At 54.7% G+C, this 22,160-nt stretch overlaps 2 protein-coding genes across 9 annotated transcripts in view; one reads left to right on the plus strand and one right to left on the minus strand.

Annotated features, from left to right (window-relative positions):
* The first annotated feature begins 262 nt into the window (after window positions 1-262).
* Window positions 263-8,589, plus strand: NDST2 (N-deacetylase and N-sulfotransferase 2). 2 transcript variants are annotated; one of them, XM_027129844.1, is made up of 16 exons: window positions 263-603; window positions 1,232-1,329; window positions 2,721-2,763; window positions 2,847-4,193; window positions 4,386-4,473; window positions 4,783-4,937; window positions 5,123-5,308; window positions 5,567-5,695; window positions 5,827-6,009; window positions 6,096-6,192; window positions 6,559-6,682; window positions 6,810-6,984; window positions 7,183-7,353; window positions 7,459-7,568; window positions 7,766-7,868; window positions 7,963-8,589. In XM_027129844.1, the coding sequence occupies exons 4-16, from the start codon at window positions 3,189-3,191 to the stop codon at window positions 8,086-8,088; spliced, it is 2,652 nt and encodes an 883-aa protein (XP_026985645.1). In that variant the 5' UTR covers window positions 263-603; window positions 1,232-1,329; window positions 2,721-2,763; window positions 2,847-3,188; the 3' UTR covers window positions 8,089-8,589. The 2 variants fall into 2 exon arrangements, with proteins under 2 accessions (XP_026985645.1, XP_026985644.1); XM_027129843.1 differs by having other exon boundaries at window positions 1,232-2,763.
* Window positions 8,590-8,704: 115 nt separating this feature from the next.
* The window catches only part of ZSWIM8 (zinc finger SWIM-type containing 8), a 14,447-nt gene continuing 991 nt past the window's right edge, over window positions 8,705-22,160 (minus strand). The window contains exons 2-26 of one of the 7 annotated variants that reach the window (XM_027129831.1): window positions 20,048-20,201; window positions 19,709-19,803; window positions 19,363-19,535; window positions 19,080-19,187; window positions 18,886-18,967; window positions 18,645-18,765; window positions 18,045-18,246; window positions 17,721-17,896; window positions 16,353-17,346; window positions 15,470-15,601; window positions 15,158-15,337; window positions 14,872-15,055; window positions 14,561-14,659; window positions 13,842-13,966; window positions 13,156-13,396; window positions 12,899-13,057; window positions 12,566-12,794; window positions 12,099-12,388; window positions 11,721-11,944; window positions 10,723-11,214; window positions 10,296-10,479; window positions 10,016-10,192; window positions 9,736-9,855; window positions 9,302-9,480; window positions 8,705-9,173 (exon numbers count right to left, since the gene is read on the minus strand). In XM_027129831.1, the coding sequence (XP_026985632.1) occupies window positions 8,970-9,173; window positions 9,302-9,480; window positions 9,736-9,855; window positions 10,016-10,192; window positions 10,296-10,479; window positions 10,723-11,214; window positions 11,721-11,944; window positions 12,099-12,388; window positions 12,566-12,794; window positions 12,899-13,057; window positions 13,156-13,396; window positions 13,842-13,966; window positions 14,561-14,659; window positions 14,872-15,055; window positions 15,158-15,337; window positions 15,470-15,601; window positions 16,353-17,346; window positions 17,721-17,896; window positions 18,045-18,246; window positions 18,645-18,765; window positions 18,886-18,967; window positions 19,080-19,187; window positions 19,363-19,535; window positions 19,709-19,803; window positions 20,048-20,201 (5,324 nt within the window). In that variant the 3' untranslated portion in view covers window positions 8,705-8,969. Of the gene's footprint in view, window positions 9,174-9,301; window positions 9,481-9,735; window positions 9,856-10,015; window positions 10,193-10,295; window positions 10,480-10,722; window positions 11,215-11,720; window positions 11,945-12,098; window positions 12,389-12,565; window positions 12,795-12,898; window positions 13,058-13,155; window positions 13,397-13,841; window positions 13,967-14,560; window positions 14,660-14,871; window positions 15,056-15,157; window positions 15,338-15,469; window positions 15,602-16,352; window positions 17,347-17,720; window positions 17,897-18,044; window positions 18,290-18,644; window positions 18,766-18,885; window positions 18,968-19,079; window positions 19,188-19,362; window positions 19,536-19,708; window positions 19,804-19,949; window positions 20,202-22,160 lie in introns of those variants that run through there. The other 6 variants (XM_027129832.1, XM_027129830.1, XM_027129833.1 and 3 more) reach the window with 6 other exon arrangements.

Raw genomic sequence — 22,160 nt, forward strand, 5'->3', positions numbered from 1 at the left:
ACTTCCTCATAAACTCATCAGCCTCCAATTAGTCGCCCGGTCTGCTGAGGCGAGTTTGGAGCAGGGGGAAGAACTCGGGCCCTTAGCGGGTGAGCTCTGAGTCTCGCCCCGCCCCCGGGCCCCGCCCGCGTCCAGGACAGCCTTCCCGCCCCTCAGTGGGCCGGCCCGGCTCCCCCTCCGCCGGGCCGAGTGGAAGAGCCCACACCCTCGGCCCGCCCCGGCTCCGGGACCCTCGGCGCCGACGCTAGCCGGACCGTGCCACTGCGCGGGAAGGAGGGGGGCGCCTCTTGTCGGGGCGCTCGGAGCCCGCCGTCTATGAGGCTGCGGCTCGGCCGAGCGCTGCGGAACACCGTTCGGTGGCTCGGCACCTCGGCAGCGCGGCGGGCCGGCCCGGAGGCGGGGGTGACCCGAAGTGGGGCCGCGAGCGGCTGCGCGCCGCCTCCCCCCGCTGGGAGCGGTGGTTGGGCCCGCCTGCGGCAGAGCGTTCGCTCGGACATGGCGGAGCCGCCGCGACGCAGCCCGAGGCCCCGAGAGCAGGGAAGCCGGGCAGCCCCGGGACGTGGCGGAGCCCGGGGACAGCGGGGACGCCGCCCAGTCCGCCGGGTGAGCCGCCCTTGAGGAGACCCCCCGCTCAGAGTGTGGCCCCCAGCCACGGTCCCCGCAGTTCTCCCCTCACAGACTTCCCTCAGTGTGGCCACCGAAACCTCCCGCAGGGGCGTCCCCGGCCGCCCCTCGGGGCGGCCTGCGCTCCCCTCCCCCGTCCCTTCCGCAGGCCGCCCTGGCAGTGGCCTCATTCCCCTCGGCTCGTCCCCTCCGCACGGGGCTCCTCCTCCCCTCGGGGCTCCCCCCAGCCCGACGCCCGCCCCTATGTCCCCGCAGACTCCTCCACGCGCCCCTTGCCCCATCCCCTTTAATGCTCCACGCCCGACTCTCTCCATACCCACCTGTAAGCCCATGTTCCCACCAGCAGGGCCCTCCATCCGCGACCCCCGTGTGCCAGCCCCCCACGCCCGTGTCGCTGCTCGGTCCCCCTCCTCCCGCGGCATCTGCACTGCCGGTCTCCCAGCGCGGGGCCCACACCCCCGCCTTCCCCAGCACCCCCCTCTGTTGCTCTCCTCCTGCTGCGCCCGCACCTTTAGCCCCCTCCCCGCCGCGGTCCCGCTTCAGCATTTATCCTCCCACCCCAGTACTCCCTCATCACCCCTTCCCTGAATATTGCTGCTTCTTCTAGGTTCGAAGCTAAAATGCAGTGGTTAAGACCAGGGCTGGAGCCTGACAGGCCTGACGTTGAATCCCATTTCCTCCACTGACTGAGCTGTGTGATCCTGGGCAAGTTGCTAAGTTCTCTGGACCTCAAATTAGTCATATGTAAAATGGGAATATTAGTTACCTCTTAGGGCCGGTGTGAGCATTAGATATATGGAAAGCTCTTAGAAGAATGTCTGGCAAAGTGTAAGCCCTCAGTAAATGTTAACTCTTATTCTTAACCTCGGGGGTGATACACCCCCAGTATCGGCTTCCCCACAGTGACTTCTTCTCACTACTGTGTTTGCCCCAAAAAGTTTCCTCTAATTCTTAGGATTCGTCCCTTCCCATCACCATTTTGATCCTTTCCCAGCTCTCTTTTCACGCCGATTAGTTTTACCCAGGCCAAAGCAGAACTGTTCTTAAGTTGTCTCTCTCAGTTCTGAAGGACCCCATCTCTGCTTAATCACCCGGAGATGTGTATGTGTGTGTGTGGGATGTGTGGTAGAGAGAGATCTCCAGCCACTGGCCTTACTTCGAGTGACTAAAGTGGGGAGAGTGACGGTAAAGCTTCTAGAAGTAGTCTATCTACTTAAGGAAAAAAGTCTCCGGAATTAGGTCTCCTTAAAACTATTTTCTGATCCGACTGTTCTTACTCCTTCTCTATAATTGATTATATACTACTTAAGCTCCTGTTGCTCTCTGTCATGCAGCCCCATTCAGTTCGCTCTGTTTTTGTAACAGGACTCAATTCCTCATGTCTCTCCAGGCTAGCTCAGGACCCTTCTGAGCTGTTCAGGGGTGAGGGTGTAGTACCACCTAGGCTAAGTTAGGAAAGAGAACTGGAGTGGATAAGGAGACAAACTCTGGACTCAGCTCTCTAGCTTTTCTTAGGTGCCAGTGATGTGGCCTGCTCTGGGGCTACATTGTTATCACCCCTCTTGACACTGGCACAAGTGAAATAAAGGGGAGGGATGGGTAATTTTTCACAAGCAATGGAAAAGAGAATCCCCAGGTTCTGGATTTGGAAGGTAGTAGAATGATTAGCTAACACCATTTCTCTTCCCTCTTGAATTTCCCCACCTCACTGCAAGTTCATTAGTGCTGTTAGCCTGTGGTGTTGGGTTTGATAGGTGAGGAACATTAGCAGACACATGAGTTTCCTCTTATCTGATATTTTGTTGGAGCACGGGACTTCTGGGGCTTTCCGTCCCTTCTTCACAGGACGAACAGAGCTCCTGCTGGCTGACCAACTGCTCTGTCACGGGTTGGGAACTCCTTTCAGAGCAGGTTCATTTTCAGCCTCCTGGGCTGTTTGGCCTCTTGCCGATGGGAAATTTGTTCCCTTCCAGACCTTGGATATACTGCTTCAATTCTGAGCTTAGCTCAGGGGGGAGAATTTAGACAGTATTCTAAGAAAGGGAACAGGCTGTGAAGCTAAAGTATGAGACTCAGATTATGTTGTTTTTCTACAGGAGCTTTTTTTTTCTGGAGAACAAACCATCCTGTGAGCAGGAGGTAAGAGAAATGGGGTGAAGAGGGGAATGGATTAATGACACAGTTTCAAGGAGAGAAGTAACCCATTGATTTCTGTCTTACAGGTAGTGAGGGCAGAGATTGTGAACTTTGCTGACCTCTGATGTGAGGAGCTCAGCCAGGACCAAAGGTGGAGCCTGGCTAGATTTGCATCCTGAAGCCATGGGCCAGTGGGCCATGGTGACCTGAGACCAATGGACTCTGTCCAGTTGCCCCCTGTTGCCCCTTCTACCTCCCCTATCCTATACTAAGGGGACTTGTTTTCCACCTCTTCAGGGAACTGACCCTGCAGGAATCCCTTTCCCCTCTTTTCATATCCTTCTACCCTCCCAAGAGAGCCTCAGCCTATAGAACTCCTACCTCCCATCCCCTAAGGTAGTCCCCATCCCTGCCTCACCTCCCCCGCCATGCTCAAGCTGTGGAAGGTGGTACGCCCAGCTCGGCAGCTGGAACTGCACCGCCTCATACTGCTGCTGATCGCTTTCAGTCTGGGCTCCATGGGCTTCTTGGCTTACTACGTATCCACCAGCCCCAAGGCCAAGGAACCATTGCCCCTGCCCTTGGGAGACTGCAGTAGTGGTGGGGCAGCTGGTCCTGGCCCTGTACGGCCTCCAGTCCCACCCCGGCCCCCCAGGCCGCCAGAGACAGCACGAACTGAACCCGTGGTCCTTGTGTTTGTGGAGAGCGCATACTCACAGCTGGGGCAGGAGATTGTGGCCATCTTGGAGTCCAGCCGTTTTCGTTATAGCACTGAGCTGGCACCTGGCCGAGGGGACATGCCCACACTGACTGATCATACCCGTGGCCGGTATGTCTTGGTCATCTATGAGAACCTGCTCAAGTATGTCAACCTGGATGCCTGGAGTCGGGAACTGCTAGACCGGTACTGTGTGGAGTATGGTGTGGGCATCATTGGCTTTTTCCGAGCCCATGAGCATAGCTTACTGAGTGCCCAGCTCAAGGGCTTTCCCCTTTTTCTACATTCAAACTTGGGGCTCCAGGACTACCAAGTGAATCCTTCTGCCCCACTACTGCATCTCACACGCCCCAGCCGCCTGGAGCCGGGTCCACTGCCCGGTGATGACTGGACCATCTTCCAATCCAATCATAGCACATATGAACCAGTGCTTCTTGCCAGCCTTCGACCAGCTGAGCCCCCGGTGCCAGGACCCTTGCCTCGCCGGGCCCGGCTTCCCACTGTGGTACAGGACTTGGGGCTTCACGATGGCATCCAGCGGGTGCTCTTTGGCCATGGCCTCTCCTTCTGGCTTCACAAACTCGTTTTTGTTGATGCTGTTGCGTACCTCACTGGCAAGCGCCTCTGCTTGGACCTTGACCGTTACATCTTGGTAGACATCGATGACATCTTTGTGGGCAAGGAAGGAACCCGCATGAAGGTGGCTGATGTTGAGGTCAGTCTTTCTTTTTCCTGACTCATTTCTTTCCTTAGAAGCTGTTTCAAGCTCTGTCCTATCAGACTCCCTTCCTTGATTCTGAGCTTGTCATAGGTACGCTCCCTACCCTTTCTAGGCAAGAAGAATGCTACTTCTCATTTTTCTCCTTCTTAGTCTCCTGATTTCTCATGTCCCTGCTACTCTTCCCAGGCTCTGTTGACCACCCAGAACAAACTCAGGACCTTAGTCCCCAACTTCACCTTCAACTTGGGCTTCTCGGGCAAGTTCTATCATACTGGTGAGCTTATTCCCCTGCTCCTTCAGCGTATCAGTCTTAGTTTGTCTCTTCACTGTCCATCCTCCTGGGCAGACAGGTTGGAGAAAAGGGGCAAGGTTTGGGGTCAGAATGCTATGAGGGCCTAGCAGTGGGTATGAATTTAGGTTAGCATGGGTGGCTGGAGGGCAGGTTGGCAATCGGGAAAATAGTCTTAGGTGGGCAGAGGTCAGCAATGTTGTCCCAAGGATGGAAAGTGGTCAGTGTTGTTACAGAACAAAGGAGGGCACAGGGGCTGACCGGCTGTGGTCAGTGGTCAGTGTGTGGTCATAGGGACAGAGGAGGAGGATGCAGGGGACGACATGCTGCTGAAGCACCGCCAAGAGTTCTGGTGGTTCCCCCACATGTGGAGCCACATGCAGCCACACCTGTTCCACAATCGCTCCGTGCTGGCTGACCAGATGAGGCTCAACAAACAGTTTGCTCTGGTGAGACCCTTGGATCTCTTTCCCATACTTTCTCCCAAAGATGATGCTTCCTTCTCCACCTTACCCTAATGGGGTACCCTTTCCCCACCCTTTCCATTTTACTTTCTGTGGAGGCATCCCCACCCTCTTTACCCTCTACTCCCCAAACCTCACCAGGTCCTGGTGAGAGTCTCTGCCATTCCCAGGAGCATGGGATTCCCACGGATCTGGGGTACGCTGTGGCCCCCCACCACTCCGGCGTGTATCCCATCCACACACAGCTCTATGAGGCCTGGAAATCCGTGTGGGGCATCCAGGTGACCAGCACTGAGGAGTATCCCCATCTCCGCCCTGCCCGCTACCGCCGTGGCTTCATTCACAATGGCATTATGGTGAGGGACTCCCAATACGGACTTGAATCAAACTCCCACATTTGGACAGCCTCCAACCTGCATTGTCCAAGTTCATCCATATAAGGGGTAGAGAGATGAAAAGTCATAATGCACATAGCAAGAGCTTTGTTGCTGTAACTTCAGACTGAGTCCTCTACAAACCCAGGGAATCCTAATGCCTCAGGTCTTTTGTCCTTAATCTACTTCTCATTCTACCTTTCAAATCTCATCTGTCCCTGTTTGTTCTTTTCCCTTCAGGTGCTGCCACGGCAGACGTGTGGCCTCTTCACTCACACGATCTTCTATAATGAGTATCCCGGAGGCTCTCGCGAACTAGACCGGAGCATCCGAGGTGGAGAACTCTTTCTGACAGTGCTGCTTAATCCGGTAAGGTGCCGAGAGGAAGGGCTAGAAGATTGGACAGCCAAAGTGCTTGCATACTGAGACTTTTGCTCACCAAGCCCACTTCTGAAGTGGGGTAGGCTCTGCAAATCTGACATGCAGGCACCCCCTTTCAGATCAGCATCTTTATGACTCATCTGTCTAATTATGGAAATGATCGGCTGGGCCTGTACACCTTTGAGAGCCTGGTGCGCTTTCTCCAGTGCTGGACACGGCTGCGCCTACAGACCCTTCCTCCTGTCCCTCTCGCACGGAAGTACTTTGACCTCTTCCCTCAAGAGCGAAGCCCCCTTTGGCAGGTACAGGTGGAGCTCAGGCTGACCTAGAGATGTGATGGGGGTGGCCATTGAGGAAAAGATTATCTGATTCTTGGCCTCACCTTCAGAATCCCTGTGACGACAAGAGGCACAAAGATATCTGGTCCAAGGAGAAAACCTGTGATCGGCTCCCCAAGTTCCTCATTGTGGGACCCCAGAAGACAGGTGAATCATCCTTAGGCAACTTCTGTTGCCTTGCCTTAAACCCAAAGAATTCTTTGGCCAAGGAACTCCCTTCTCATACCCACCCCTCATTAATCCAGTCCCTTGAGTGATTCTTAACCTGGTTATACATCAGAATCATCTGTTGAGTTTTTTTTGAAAGACCCACAAGTGATTCTGATGCACAATCAAGGCTGAGAACTACCATTTTAACCCTTCCCTGGGCCTCTCTCAGGCTTTCCTTTTCTCGCTCTAGTTTGGCCAAACGGTATTTTACCACCCAGAGTGATTATTTTCTCACCTCTTTCAAGCTGATGTTGTTGAGGTGGATTCTCTCCCACAATGGCCTGGACTTTCTCTCTCATTTAGGGACCACAGCTATTCACTTCTTCCTGAGCCTCCACCCAGCTGTGACTAGCAGTTTCCCAAGCCCCAGCACCTTTGAGGAGATTCAGTTCTTCAGCAGCCCTAATTACCACAAGGGCATTGACTGGTGAGACCTGGAATGCTTCTCAGGACACTCCCTTCCCCTAAAATACCCCATTCCAGCTTCTCCCAGCACAGATGTCCGGCCCCTTCACTCTGCAAATTCTCTGCCTCTCCTCACTACTACTTCCTAGGTACATGGATTTCTTCCCTGTCCCTTCTAATGCCAGCACTGATTTCCTGTTTGAAAAAAGTGCCACCTACTTTGACTCAGAGGTTGTACCACGTCGGGGGGCTGCCCTCCTGCCGCGAGCCAAGATCATCACTGTGCTCACCAACCCTGCTGACAGGGCCTACTCCTGGTACCAGGTGAGCCTGAAGCTAGGCACACATCAGAACTTAAGAGAGGTGGTGACTGCTAGAGAGACAGAAAGGAATGAGGGTAGGGAAGCTAAGCTAGTGCCTTGGGGAGGGGTGCCTGTGCTGTCTGTTCACTAGACTAAGAGGAAGGGCAGAACAATGCTGTCAAATCACCAATTCCTTGCCTTCGTGTTCCTTGTCCGTCAGCATCAGCGAGCACATGGAGACCCAGTTGCTCTGAACTATACCTTCTACCAGGTGATTTCAGCCTCCTCCCATGCCCCTCTGGCACTTCGCTCCCTACAGGACCGTTGTCTTGTCCCTGGCTACTATTCCACCCATCTGCAACGCTGGCTGACATATTACCCCTCTGGACAGGTACAGTTCCCCGGTAGCCCACATGGGGGTCCCCTTCCCCTCCTTTTCCCTTCAGCCCAGAGGCTTCTAAGGAATACAGAGGGAACCACATCCCTGTCCCTTTAGTTGCTGATTGTGGATGGGCAAGAACTGCGTACCAACCCAGCTGCCTCAATGGAGAGCATCCAGAAGTTCCTGGGTATCACACCCTTTCTGAACTACACACGGACCCTCAGGTGGGAGAGCATGACCCAGGGGAGGATGACTCTGGGGGAAATGGGGAAGCAGGTTGACCGTGTCTGTTTGGAAGAGACATGGATTTACCCTGTCTTGCAAGGAGAGACATGTGTCCCTCTGGGCTGGGAGAGGTAGTGTACATTTATGAGGCTTGGATTTCTTTTCTGTCACCTAATGGCCTCCTCTTGTTGAGCAGGTTTGATGAAGATAAGGGATTCTGGTGCCAGGGACTTGAAGGTGGCAAGACTCGTTGTCTAGGCAAGAGCAAAGGCCGGAAGTACCCAGATATGGACACTGAGGTAAGCAAAGCCAGGGACAGGGTGTCCCTTTCCACCTGTAAGATCTGATTTTGTCCACTCCTTACCATTTCTGACTTCATTTTTCTCCTGTTAGTCCCGCCTTTTCCTTACGGATTTTTTCCGGAACCATAATTTGGAGCTGTCGAAGCTGCTGAGCCGGCTTGGACAGCCAGTGCCCTCGTGGCTTCGGGAAGAACTGCAGCATTCCAGTCCGGGCTGATGTATCAGCCTCCCGTACCAGCAAAAGCCCCCTTCTTCCCTAAGGGGCAAGCCCAGAGCAGGGCCCACAAGGGGGATTAGAGTGGCCTGGCCCCTCCCCCTTCTACCTCAGTGGCCTCGAGGCCTGGGATGGCTAAGAAGGGAAGGGCATCCCTTTCCCATAGCTCTGGGGTCTAATAAAGGGGCTTCCCTTGATACCCCACAAGATGGTACTAGGCACCTTTGGCCCATGGTCTTGGATGGTGGGGGGGAAATGAGAGGGTCCAGGCAGGGTGAAGAGGAACGTATTAATCCAATGCTTTCCCTCTTTATCCCCAGCAGTGTATCTTATCTGTAGTGGCCGTGGGAGGGACCCCTTACTGTGGGATCAACCTGTGGCCCGGCCTCTCTAATGTCATTCACATTGAATGGGGATGAGGTCAGACGGTGGCTCATAGAGCTGAATATGAGCCCTAGCTGTGGGCTAGAAATGAGTTTAATAAACATCCTTATTTTTGTGTTTTGTCTGCCTCACTGGAGTGGGAGAAACCTAGAATAAAAGCAAGTATCAAGATTTTCCTCTGCCCCAGTTCAAGGTTCATCCACACATGGAGGGAAAGAAGGGAAAGGCCCAGGCAGACGAGAGTAAAAAAGAAGTTTATATATTTATAAATGCCAAATAAATACCAGAGGCCACCCAACGCCCCCTCCCAGACAGGGCTGTCTCCCCCAACCCTAGGCTTCTAGGGTCTGAGACATCTTGGCCCCAAGAACAGCTGCCAGTCTGGGCTACCAGGGAACTGAGTGGGGATGATCTGTCCAGCCAAGATTCGTTCCCCCTTTGTGAGGGGTCCCCATAGCCACAGGCCTGTGTCCCTGTATAGGGCCCTAGGGGGGCCAGACTCAGGGGGAGAAGGTGGTCATCTCGAGTGAGACCCGCTGCCACAGCTCCTTGGTCTGTTTGCTGCGCTTGAGATTCTGCAGGATGTCGTTGAACTGCATCATGCCCATGGGTGTCAGGCAGAAGGCGCTGCGAGCACTGCGGATCGCGTTCACAAAGTCGTCGTAGTCGGCAGGGGTCAGGTGAATCAAGCGGTGGTGGATGTACTGGAAGACGTGGGGAGGATAAGCCACTAAACACAGAACCAGGCCCCTCCGCCCTGGCGTGCTGGGTGATCTGTTCCCTGCCTGCCCAGGAGGTGTTCCACCCTGCTCCATACTTCCTGGGTTATCACCTGCATGTATGCCTGCTGGCAGCGCTGCACCAGTTGGTGGAAGGCCGGGGCACGCAGGTGGTTGTGGGCATGAGCGGGGCTCAGCCGCTGCAGCGTCTCCATGACGATCTCCTGCAGCACAAACGGGCTCAGCACCCCCTTGGCTGCCCCCACACAGAACTGGTGCACGTAGTTCACTCCTGGGGGGCAGGGGGAGGGGCATGAGACGGGGGTGGCCACCTCTGCCCTAGGGACCCAACTTTAATCTCTCAGCTCTGGCCTGGCAGAGAGCCTCCCTCCACCCCAGGAGCTGAGGTAGCCCCCCGCCCCTCGCGCACGCACACATACCCGACCAAGGCCTCAACTCTGAGCAAGAGCTAGGAAGGAGGTCTGGGATGGGAAGGTGGGGGGAGCAGGTGAGGGCGGACAATGGTCCTGGGGAGGGGAGGTGTTACCCAGCTTTGCTGCCAGCCCCAGCAACCATTTGACATCATCAGTGTAGGGGGGGGAGCGGGAGAAGTTGTTGGGGTGATCATTGTGTGCCCGGCGACCCAGCATCTCCAGTGCCAGCATCCCTGGGAGAAAAGGGTGGGCACGTGGTGAGGGTGTGTCCTCCACCCTCTACCTCAGCCTCGTACCTGACCCCACGGTAAACCAATTAAGAGGTGTGGTGGGGAGGGGTCATGGAAGAGTCTCTGGCTGCAGGTGGGGGCACAGGAAGGGCCCTCCTCTCACCGACACGGTAGGCGGCATGCAGGTGGTGTAGGCTGTGCGGGTTGACAGGCTGACTGTGAGTCTCCTCCTCAGGTGGTGGAAAACCCCCGCTCACCAGAGGGCTGGGCTGTGTGGGCAGGGCAGGCAGTGAGGCACCCTGGATGGCCGGAAACGTGGAAGCTGGATGGACACTGCTCACTGAGGGTGGGATGAAAGCCACATGAGGAACTCAGAGCCCAGAGAGGGACAGAGAGGATTCCCTCCCCTCCTCCCCTGCCCGGTGTGCCTCCCCTCCATTCACCTGTTCCCTGTCCCCACAACTCACAGGCCACACTGGTGGGCAGTGGGAGCCCTGGCTCTGTGTGGTAGGGATGTACTGTGATGGGTGCCATGGAAGGGACGGGGAAAGACACAGCAGTGGCGGCAAGTGAGGGGGGAGTCACCGAGTAAGGGTACTGAGCCCCCAGGAATGCAGGATGCACACCCTCGAGGCGGGAAGAAAAAAAGGAAGATTCCAAATTATATTAGGATGTAGCTCTTCCCCGTTCATCCCACAGCTGGGTATCCTGCATTTCTTATCTTAGTTGGGCTGGGTCCCCCGACTCCCGCCACCTCACCAGGACTCTTGGACAGCCCTGTTATCCTCCCGGAGTACCCCACTCCAACCCCCCGTGAACTCCCAATGTGCTCCCACATGCCCAATTTCCAGTAGAACATTGCATACTCACCTGTGGGTATGCAGAGCTGGGCACAGGGAAGACAGCAGGCCGGGGCATATGAGGCATGGGGTGGGCGGGGTGAGCTGGGTGGGTGAGGTATTGAGGGCTGCAGGGCAGGTGGGGCTGTAGAGCAGTGTAGGGGTGCAGGCCAGGGGAATGACCATGCCCCAGTCCTGGACCCGGATATAAACTGGACCCCACCGAGATGACTGGCACCACTGTGGCTGCTGTCACTGCTGCTGCCGCCGCCGCCACTGTAACCGGCTCAGTCCCTGGGACCCCCCTGCCCTCAGGCAGCCCCCGCCCAGCCTCCCCAGCTGCCCTGATCCCACTGGCACTACAGCTTGTAGCCCCTTCACGGGCTGTGGATGAGCCACCTGCTGTTTGCTCATATAGCCAGAACCACTGGTGAGCAACCTCAAACAACACTTCGGGGTATACGCCCCCACCCTTAGCCGCCTCTTCCACTGCCATGCAGGCCTTCTCCAACATCAGGTTATCCTGGAAGGGAGGGGCAAAGAGGGTTGAGGGGGAAGGGCTTTACTCAGGGACAGTTCTAGATGACATTCCAATGTCTCCCTCAGAGTTGGCTGGTTCCTGGGGAGGCATCTAAGGTCAGGGCCAGTGCCCAGAGTCAGTGTCAGAGCAGTGAGTGCTTCACACAATGAACAAATACTTGTTGACCAGTCCCAGTTCCAAACTAATTTAGCTACTCCCAGCCAAGTCCCATCATCTCCCTGAGGCTTCCCCTAAGGACTCCATCCCGGTGATCATCTTGGTCCCTAGACTATAGGCCACATCTCCTTACCTATGAAATACGAATAATCTGTTCTCAGAGTTGTAAGGTAAAGGATGTAATAGATGTGAAAGCACATTACTATGTCAAGTGTCACCATGAGAGGACCAACTGGATAGTTTGTGAACTCCAGGATATGGGAATCAGGAGCTGGACCCAACCTCCCTGCCCAGATGCCCCAAAGCAGGTCCGCAATTGCCTGTAAAAATACCTGCTCCTTGCACTGCACCAGGGCCCGCTGGATCTCATTGGGGTTCAACGCATGGGCATGAGGCAGGCAGCTTAGGGCTAGTTCCGCCGCTGCCCTCACCATATTGGAGTCTCGTGCCCGTGATGCCCTGTCAGCCAGGGATGCAACCTCAGGGGGTGTCAGGTGCCCATCCCAGCATTCTACCAGTATAGTCAGGGCTGCGCTGCCAATCTCCATTGCCTGGCCTTCAGGAAAAGGAGAGAAAAGCAGAGTGGGGTTAGCACGGGCAATGGGAATGGGAATGGCATCTCTCCTATCAGGTCAGTAACTCCACAAGTATATGACTTATCATCATCGATTAATCCCCTTCCCATACCCAAATCAAGATGCTGGATTTACCTGTAATCCAGGAAACGTGGGAAGAGTAAGTACGTGAGAGCCAGTTGGGAGAAACAAAGTTGTGCAGGCCAAGGGCATAAAGCCCAATCTCGAAGGCGCAAAGGTGCAGGTTACGGTGAGGACCCTGGTGGCCCCCTGAGGAAGATGGATGTGTGAAAATGGAAGTGCTGCTGTTGCCCCCTGCCTTGATCAGCACCGTCTTCGCCAGCTCGAAGTAGAAGTGTGCAGCTGCCTCTGACGGCTGATTGGGTACATGGGGGGCATGACTCTCAGGACGGCGGCCCTTGTACCTGAAGGGGCAATGGGGTAGGGACAGGGATTGGGGTTTCTCTGAGGTGGGTGTCCAGGTAGGTTGGAAAAGACCAGGGTAAGTGAGGATGCTGACGGAGACAACAGTTGGATTACACTAGGGATGTGGCTCTCGGGGTGGGCCAGGTCAGAAGACAAGGATGTTTTTTCCCACTGACCTGCCAACTTCAACTGTCTTCGCCCGGGCCCCTCCACTGGCACTGGCCCGGCGACTTCCACTGGAGGACGAGGAGCCAAGGGAGTCTGAGGAAGAGCTGCTAATGCTGTCACTGTCCTGTCCTCGGCCCCAGGAGGTAGGGGCCCAGCCCCCTCGAAGTGGCCTCCGGCTTAAGGTTGGGGAGCTATCCGACGTTGTTTCAGGGGCACTGCTGTCAATGCTGGCCATGCCTAACCCCCCCAAGACAAGACAGTCTCAGAAGTCAGAAGCTCCAGAATTCAGACTCCAACCTTCAGGAATATCCTTCCCTCCACGTCATCCCATGGGTTGTTACCTGTGTGCTTCTTCTTAGGCCGCCCTGGTGAGCCCCAGCCCCGTCCATTGTAGCCTCCACGGCTGCCAAGTGCCAAGCGGCTGGGGACCTTTCCCTCTGGTCTTGGGGTCAAAGCTGCCTCAGATGGGAGACCCTCACAGGGGGAATGTGGGGAACTCTCTGCGTAGGGAAGACAGGACATTGGGATGAGCCTGGGAAAGGGGGGCCCAACACAGCTCCATACCACACATCCCCCCTGCCCAGTGCCCCCACCTCACCAGGCACATTCTTCTCTGTGAAGCCCTCAGTGGGGCCTGGCCCAGCCCCTGCCACACTCCCTGGCTGAGCAGGCCCTGCAGAGCCTGAGGTCAGAGGTTGCAGGGCCCCTGGAGCAGATGGGCCCCCATGCTTTGAAGGAGACCTCTGGCTGGCTGTGGCCGGGCGGCTAGATGAGTAGAACGAACTCAGTGTCTGTGGTTTATGTGTCTGGCTCTCTCGGTCCAAGAGTTTGTCTAAGATCTGAAAGACAGAGAAGCGGTGACTGGATGCCCTTTATCTCCTGACTTCTATTACTTTTCTTTCTCCTTGAAACAGCTTAATACTTCCTCCTCAGGAAGACTTTCCCAGTTCTAACCACAGGAGAACCTGCTGGAAGACGGGCTGGCTTACATATCTTGGTATCCCCTATAACATTTACCACAGGACTAAGTATATTGATATTCAATATATATTGAAATAAATGAATGAATGAACGACTTTATGCCCCCAGTTTCTCTTCTTCCACCCCAAGCCCAAGCATTCCTATAAGAACCACTGTCTCTCACGTTCTTTACAAGGTGTTCCCAAGATTCCCCCGGTATCTCCTGTAGGTAGAATAGCCCTTCCATTATACTAGAAACCCCTGAGAAAGGTGATAAAATTTGCTCTCTCTGCCTGTCGAAATCCCAGTACCTCAATCCCTTACCTTTTTGAGTTTGGCCTGGTCGTCTTTGTAAGTGATCATTAGTGCCAGGGCCAGGTCACCCTTCTCCCGACGTGTGCCTTCACATAGCAGGGGATGCTCCGCCTCACTCACTGTTGTCTTCATGCCTGTGAGAAAGAGGCGCTCATGGGGTTTGTGAGTGGCCATAACTTGAAAAACAGCCAAGGGTAAACAGGCCAGGGCTCCCCAGCCACTAGCATGTGAAGTAAGGAGTTCTCCTGGTCCAACCCACCTTCCCTATGGAAGGTGCCCACTGCCTAATACATCCGGCCTAAGCTCTGGTCTGCTTTTTAAGACCTTCATAATTTGGCCTTCTCTATCACCCCAACATATCCATCACTTCAGGGAAGTTGGGCTCCCCACTCATGAAGACTTGATTGCCCCTGTGTCTTTACTCACAGTGTTTTGTCCCCCTACCTAGAACTTAACTGATCTTTTAACCCATATTCCATACTCTATCCCCTTCCTAAGGCCTTTCCCTAGAGTCCTGTTTTGCTGTCCTTATAACACCGAACATTCATAGTCCACGTTTTTGCCCTCAATTCTTCAGTCTCGTAGGCACTATGTGTCATGGCACATACACGTCACGCTGGCTTTCCCCTTACCATAGAGCCCCTTCAGAAGAGGGCTCATGTCTCATGCACTTCAAGGCCTGGGCCAGGCTTAGCTCACAGATGTGCTCAAGACACTGACAGACTCACCCAAGGCAGCAACTGCTGCTTCAAATCCCAGCTCCTCATCCCCAGGCAGCTCGTTGTTCCAGTTGCGACTTGGGGGCCGGGAACCCGTGGGAGAAACCACTGGATAAAATTTGGGGTAAGTTAAGAAGACAGAAGTACCATGGGACAGAATGAAAAGGGAAGAAACCCAAGACACTCATCATTCCAGATCCTTCCATGAAGCTGCCCGATGCTTCTTACAGGCGATTCAGAGCCTTGGGGCTCTTGGTTTCTCTTTAGAGAAAGCTACCCCTGCCCCAGTTCCCCACTTTCTGTAGTGTCAGGCATCATACCTGGAGTACAGAGAACATCAAAGATGAAACTGGCCAACATGAGAGGCAAAACAGGCCGATAATCACAGAGTGTCCCCTCCCGAAGCTCCTCTGCCCGGCAGCGCACAGTACTCATCTCACTCGGACCCAGAGGAATCTTCTTGAGCAGGGTGGCCACCTCAGACTCCTGATATGCCAGCTTCACCTGAGGGCATAGGGAGGAACTAAGACCTCAATCACCCCAATGGAGATCACGGTGTGAGTCTCTGAGGAGATGGCAGTGCAAGATTCAGATAGAACTTCTGACCTCCAAGGCCTTGGTGGAAGCTGGGGGCCGCTGTAGCTCCAAGGCAAACATGCCCACTCGGAAGGCCAGGTTGTGGTGCTCTGGGCGCTCACTTAGCACTGTTAACAGGAAGGCCGCCTTGGTCAGGGTGTTGGTAGCCACCCAGGTCTGACGGCTTGTAGAAACCTTGTTCTTCTTGCCCTAAAGAGGGAAGCACAAGGAGGCAGGCAGATGAGTCTGACTCGCCTTGGTGGAGGGAGGAGACTCTAGCCTGGGGTGGGGCGTGGGAGAGGGTTATGGGTAACTGGAGAGGGAGGGGGGGTTCTCTCTCACCTTGGCAGGGGGCGGCTCTACCTTGAGGTCAGGTGGGTTGGCTAGCAAGTCCTGGGCAAGCTCCACGGTGAGGCGGGAGGCCTCACTGCTATAGCCGTGCGCATGCAAGGCCTCAGCACAGGCAAATAATATCTGGAAAGAGGACATGGGCACCAAACATGTTGCAGGACACCATACTCACTCATGCAGCAAATATCCCATGAGCACTTGCTATACACTGGGCCCTATGCTAGTCCTGGGTATACCACAGAGACTCACAGCCCATTAGAGAAACAGACACATAAACACACAGGTGTGAAGCTGGCTACTGCTGGGAAAGGTCCAGAGGGGAGCCGATGAGCAGGATACCTCAATGGGACTTGGGGCAGAGGGGCAGTCTCAGGGAAGACCTCCTAGAGGACATGATCTCTAAGATCTCTGAGGCCTGAAGAAGAAACAGGGGCTAACCAGGTAAGATGAGGGAAGAATATTCCAGAAAGGCCAATCCGTACGAAACTATGTATGTAAGAGAGAGCATGGCAAGCTACGGGAACGGCTCAACTGAGTGTAGTATAACTGACATAGTAGCTAGATGAGGCTGGAGAAGCAGACAAAGTTCAGAACAAGTGAAGCCTCATAGGTCATGCCAAGGACCTTCATCTTCACCCTAAGGGTAATGGGAAACCACTGAAGAGTTTTAAGCAGCAGAGTGACAAAATTATACATTCCAGGAAGATCAACATGGAGAGAAGAGAATGGACTGCAGGCAGCGAGGCCAGTTAGGAGCCTGCTGCAGGATTCTAACAGTCACACAACAGTCCTGTCACTCGCAACCAGAGGCAGGCGGTCCCTCTCCCAGCTATGGCTAAGAGGCACCCTCAGAGTCCCCTCCAAGCCCCCTCACCTCCATGCGGCTCTCCTGTTCCAGTGGCTTCAGTCCGGCAAACAGGTCGTGTTCCTCCCCAGCCCCGCCCTCAGCCTTCTCTTCCTCGCCCCCAGTGCCATCCTGGGCATTCAGATAATACGCCTGGTAGTCATCCTCCTCCTCTCCAACCGCAGGGGCTGCCTCTTTGGTTTTAGGGAGCCCATTGCCACTCTCATCTGTGGAAGCGAGGTCGTCCTGGGTACAAAGCTCCCTGGGCAGTAGGCCAGGGGGGCCAGCAGAGGCTGTGGAAGGCTCAGGCCCTTCTGAGAAGTACACGCCACCATCTTCTTCATAAGTATCTGGAGGTTCAGGAAGGAAGGTAGAAGGGCCTCGGGAGCCACCAGGGTGAGGGCAGGGTGGTGGGCTCTCCGGGAATCCACCAAAGGTGCTGGCCTCTGCACCCAGGGCCAGGCTGCTATCATCCAGGCTCATCTCAGCCAGATCCGGCTCCAGGGAGCTGTCTTCACTGCTCAGCCGTCGCTTGCTCCCGCTGCCTGCTGAGCCCTTGCCCCCACTGCCAGCCCCCCCCAATGCTTTGGCTTTGCCCCCACCTGGACCCATCTTATGCAGAGCCTTATCTCCCCCCTCGGCCGAGAGGCGGCGGGGACCCCGCTGCGATGAGAGGACCCCCTCACCCAATCCCTTGCGCTTGGCCCCAGGCTCCTTGGGCCGCACAGCTGGCTCGGCAGGAAGAGGGCGGGGCCGCTCCCGGGATTCCTCCAGGCCCCCAGATCGGGAGGCACCTGGCCGAGGGGGCAGGGCTCGGGCCCAGCACAGGGCCAGCTTCCTGTCAGTGGCACTGTAGGTGACACCGGGAAGGGGGTAGGCCTCTTCCCAGTTGAAGTAGCAGGCCTCCACCGCCGGCCGGAAGCCAGGGAAGAGCCGCTCCAGGGTCTTCTTGTGCTGTCCCCGCTTCACGTTCTCAATCACCTTCAGCTGCCACTGGCGCAGCTGCACACACAGCTCCCGGCGCCTGTGGGAACAAAGTGGGGGCCAGGAGGGCTTGTGGGGCCTACACTGCGCCGAGCAGGGACAGGAGGAAACGGGGAGATGGTATTCCCCGGAAGCGGGGCACAGGGAAGGACCCCAGGAAGTGCTTCTTGAGCCAGCCCCACAGACATCACTCGAATACTCAGGGATTTGGGAAAGTGGGTTATTTAGAGGAGGGATGGAAAAAAGCCTCTCAGGAAAAGAACTCATAAATCACTGGAAACCCTAATGCTCAGCACCTCCCATTTCCCTAGGACTAGAAAAATGGTACGTGTGTCTATGTACAGGAGATGAGGACTCGGTCTGTCCAGGGCTGGCCCCATCTCCCGGCGGTGGTGAGCCTTGGGGGAGACTCACCGCTGGGGGCTGAGCGCAGGGTCCAGCACAGCCAGCCTCCACAGTGTGACCATCTCGTCACACATGCTGGCGCATGCGTGGGCCGCCACCTCTGACTGCCCGTTGCTGCGGCCTGTGTGCCCACTGGCGCTGCTGTGTGAGGCTGAGGTGCGCACGCTGTACCACCAGCCTGTTATCTGGAAACAAAGAGGACTCTGAGATGAACCTAACAACTTAGAGGAAGACAGAGGAGCCCCACGCAGTGTCCCTGTCAGCAAGAGGGGAGTGCGGTTAAGGGAGGGAGAGGATGAGCCAGCACGGGCCTCCCCACCTCTGCGGGATTACCTGTTCGTAGGTGAGGCACTGGTCGGTGAGGATTTCCAACAAGGGGGCAGCATTGCTGTCCCTCCGCTTGAACATCTCCCGCACGATGCTAAGCAAGTTCCAGACTCCCTCTGGCTCGCGGCCCCTCAGTGGGCGCAGCAGACATGCCCATTCAGCAGCAGCCGGAGGCTCCGTGGAAGACAGATACATGGAGTTCACATCACTGTGAAAGTCGTAGAGTGGAAAATGATGACCCTAAGATGGGGCTGAATAAAGCAGGTGAAAGAGCAACAGGACTTTGACACAAAAGGGGTCAAAATACAGAGTACAGGGGAAAAAGTATGACCCAGACAAAAATTCTTAATCGCCCTCTGCCTCAGTTTCCCAATCGCTGAAAGGAAGCAAAATAACTCCTGCTCTACCTAAGGACAGACCACTCTGTGACTACATAAAATTATCATCACCCACTGATTTCACTAGTAACATGTCGTGTGCGCCAGGCAGTGTACGAGTGAGGGGGGGAGTGGGAGAGGTATGCATTACTAAAACAAAGAAACTGGCCATGGCCCGAGGGATGCGCCCCTCCCACCACAGACACAGGCATGAAAAGATCCTGTTTACCTGAACACCACAGGGGAGGGGCCACAGAACTTGTGCAGTGTCTTCTTGATGTTGTCAGTGAGCGTTGATTCATCCAAATACCAAGTACTCTGATCGGAGGCAGACGGCCCTGCTGTGGGGTCTGGGGGTGACAGGCAGTCAGTCACCTAGAGGTAGGAGCCTGGATTCGCCTTTAGTAAGTGGCGCTCTGCACCCCCAAGCTTGCTTTCTTCCTGCTGCCCTTCTTTCTCACCACACTCACCCGGGGCTCCACATACTGTATTGATGGCTGTTGACTGGGAGGAGAGGAGTTCATCCAGGAGACGCTGGGCTGTGGGCAGGATCTGAGGGGGAAAGGGACACAAAGGAAGAAGTGACCCAAGGAGGCCTGGGCCTAACAGGAAGGCTGATATGCAGCCCTGGACTAGTCAGAGAGGGTGTGTCAACCTCCCTCACCTGCTGAGGGAGCTCACTGATGAGGTACTGAGCAAACTTCTGCAGCTGGTCCCTCTGCAGTCGAGACAGGGACTCTGACACTGGGGCCCGCAGGCAGACTGCAGAAGCCTGAAGGGAACACCGAGAGAAATGAAACAATCTGGGAAAAGGCTTGCTGACATCGGAGCTGGGGACAGAGAGGCAGAGTAGGAGAGGAGAGGGGGCTCACATTGTGGCCAGGCATGCAGCAGAGAAGGGGGGGTGGAGCGGAGAATAGGGCCAGGATAAATTGGGAGGGCCTCACGTTGTGGATGCGGAAGAGACAGAGTGCCACGACGTGGGTGCACCATTTGGCCCCAGCCCCACAGGTGCAGCTGCAGGAAGTGACCCGGCAGCGGTCAAACATCACAGCCACGTTGTAGGCCCCTTTGGGGGGGACCATCTGAGGTGGCACCACTGTAGCACTCAGGTGGAACCCTGGGGAGAAACATAGGTATGGTCAGGGAGAGCCACCAAGACACAGGTCTCTGCCCTTGACCCTGGCCCTGCAGTTCTTCAGACAACCTGCTCCAGCTTCTTGAAGTAGTTCCTTAATTCTTAACACAGGGGGTGGGAGGAGCAGGAAGTACCAATTGGTGAGGGGCCCTTACCAATCTGCAGGGGGTCCTTCACAGCCCTCATGCGGAATAGCTGATCCCCTCGCTGGAACTCATCTGCACTGCCGTTGGCCAGGCAGGAATACAGTCTGGGAGTGAAGAAGAAGACATAGCCACAATGCAGCAAATACCCTTCCACAGACCCTGTCAGAGACCACCATGCCCCGGGCACTCCCCAGTGTCACATCGTGCTGGGGAAAATCCCAGGTACTCCCTGCCCTGGCTGCCTCCTTACCGCAGCCCCAAGTACGGTGCCCTTTGTTCCGTAGGAAGCCCAGCGCACGGTGTGGAACATCAGGACCCCACTCCCCACCGTCAGTCCTTTAGCCTCACCGAATATCCTCTTCATTCTCAGGGAAGCTCCAAAAAGCAATTCGGAGTTGGAGCTGCTCAGGCACCGGGGGGTAAACTTTCTCCACCACTTCAAATGGGATATGAAACGCCACCTGTTTTGCTGACAGCTCCACCAGTGGGATCACCAGTCCATCTTTGGAAACAAAGGTTGAGGTAAGGGGAAAGAGGAGGGGAAACAAAAAGGGCCATGATTACTTGGCACCGATGCCAATGCCACATCTTGATGCGCCCTCCCCCCTCCCCGCCTTCACTATGAAGGAAAGAGAACATCTGGATGAAAAACCAAGGGACCCTCCTGTGAAGATACACTAACCCTTAAGACTCCATCTGGGGAAGGGGAGCTAAGCAATCCCCAGCCTACAGCCTGCTAGAAGATACCAGGGATATCCCAGAAACTCCTAGCCAAACAGGTGTGTCCCAGGATCCTAGCAAGTAATGAGTCTCACCTGGCTTGGCATCTAATTTCCCATATACCTAGCACTTGAGATCCATATTACATTGTGTATATATCTCCCCTGGCATTCGCTTCTCTAAGTGCTTTTTTTTACTGTCCCTTTCTTTTTTACTATCCCCTTTTTTTTTTTTTTACTATCCCTCTAAATGACTCCATGCTTCCATCTAAGGAGGGAAGATAGGCCAGAGCCCAGAAGAGTTGAGAGGGACCTCCAGAAGCAAGAGAGAGTCTGCACTTTCTTTGGCACACCTGAGTCCTGGCTTCCCACAGTGGATGCCCTGGGGTGTGGGTTGGGGGTGGAGAGGTTACCCCAAGGGAACCTGGCTGCCACTCCTGGACTCACCTGGAGTAAGATGGAGCTACCATTCAAAGTTTCCCACACTGTTTTAATCAAAAAGCAGTGAAACGCAACAGACTGCATATCTCACCAAATTGCTAGTCAGATTAAAAGACATATAGAAAATAATAGTACTGAAAGGAACCTTTCTAAATAAAAAGTCAGTCTTCTTATTTTATAAATGAGCAACTGAAAAAGGGTAGGGTTGGCGGGGGAGGGGGGGAATGCCATGCTTTCCTAGATTTTAACCTGTTCATAAAGATACCAATATGTTGAAAATCTTCACCACCATCTTCAGTTACTTCCCTCAGAGTGAGGGAGCTCTAAGCCTACCCACTCATGCAAATATGAAAGAAGCAAAGAGCCCATAGAAGACCCATAGCGAAACTACCTATGATGTGTGTGTGTGTACAGGGCATATGCTATCTCTCCAAATGAAAGTAAATATTACCACTCCTAAACAGTGACACATGTAAATTTCAATCTGTCCCTAAGGGGTGCTGGAAATCTCTCCGGGGCCTTTTGAAAACAGGACCTTAGAATGTCCAGAGTAGAATCACAAATTAAACCCCTCAACTGGTGAAAAAAGTCCACTTCCAATGAAGCTCAAACTGTGCCTTGAGGAAGGCAAGAATGTGGTGAGTCCTGAGTCTGCGGGGCTTCTGTTATCACTCTCTTCTCCATCCTCTTTAACAAAAGCAAAATTCTTCACAGCACTCATCAGAAAGACCCAAGGATGAAAGAAACTCAAGTGAAAAGCAAGAAGAGTGTTTCACGAGACTCGAGAGTCAAGTACGCACACTCTTCCCCAGGCCCCAGATGAAGGAAATCTAAGGCTTTAGTACAGTGGTCCCAGGCTTGGCTTCTAACAGATGTTCAATATGGCCAGGAACCAAGTCTCTGATCTAAACCTATGTGACACCCCTCTCGTAGGCCAGTTCACCTCCACTTTGCTCTGGGTGGAATCCCTTCTTGGTGCAGCGGGGATCAGAGATCACACCTTGAATCAAGAAGCTCCCAATACACTTTGCAATGGGGTGACACACCTCAAGTGGTCACTTCTTCACAATCCACCCCCTACCCACATTCTTTTCTATTTTCTGGCCTGCCTCAGGCTGAACTCGGTAAGTACTCCCAAGTCAAAGAGGGAATTCTTCTCCTTTACCCCATCTCTTACGGCAAATGAACCACAGAAGATCTACTTTCTGTCTTTAATCCTATCCAACCCAGAATTTCCCAGCCATCACTCCAACACACACACACACACACACACACACACACACACACACACACACACACAC

Source organism: Aethalodelphis obliquidens, unplaced genomic scaffold (assembly GCF_003676395.1).
Source record: "Aethalodelphis obliquidens isolate GAN/ISIS:26980383/991018 unplaced genomic scaffold, ASM367639v1 scaffold37, whole genome shotgun sequence".
Classification (NCBI taxonomy): Eukaryota; Metazoa; Chordata; class Mammalia; order Artiodactyla; family Delphinidae; genus Aethalodelphis; species Aethalodelphis obliquidens.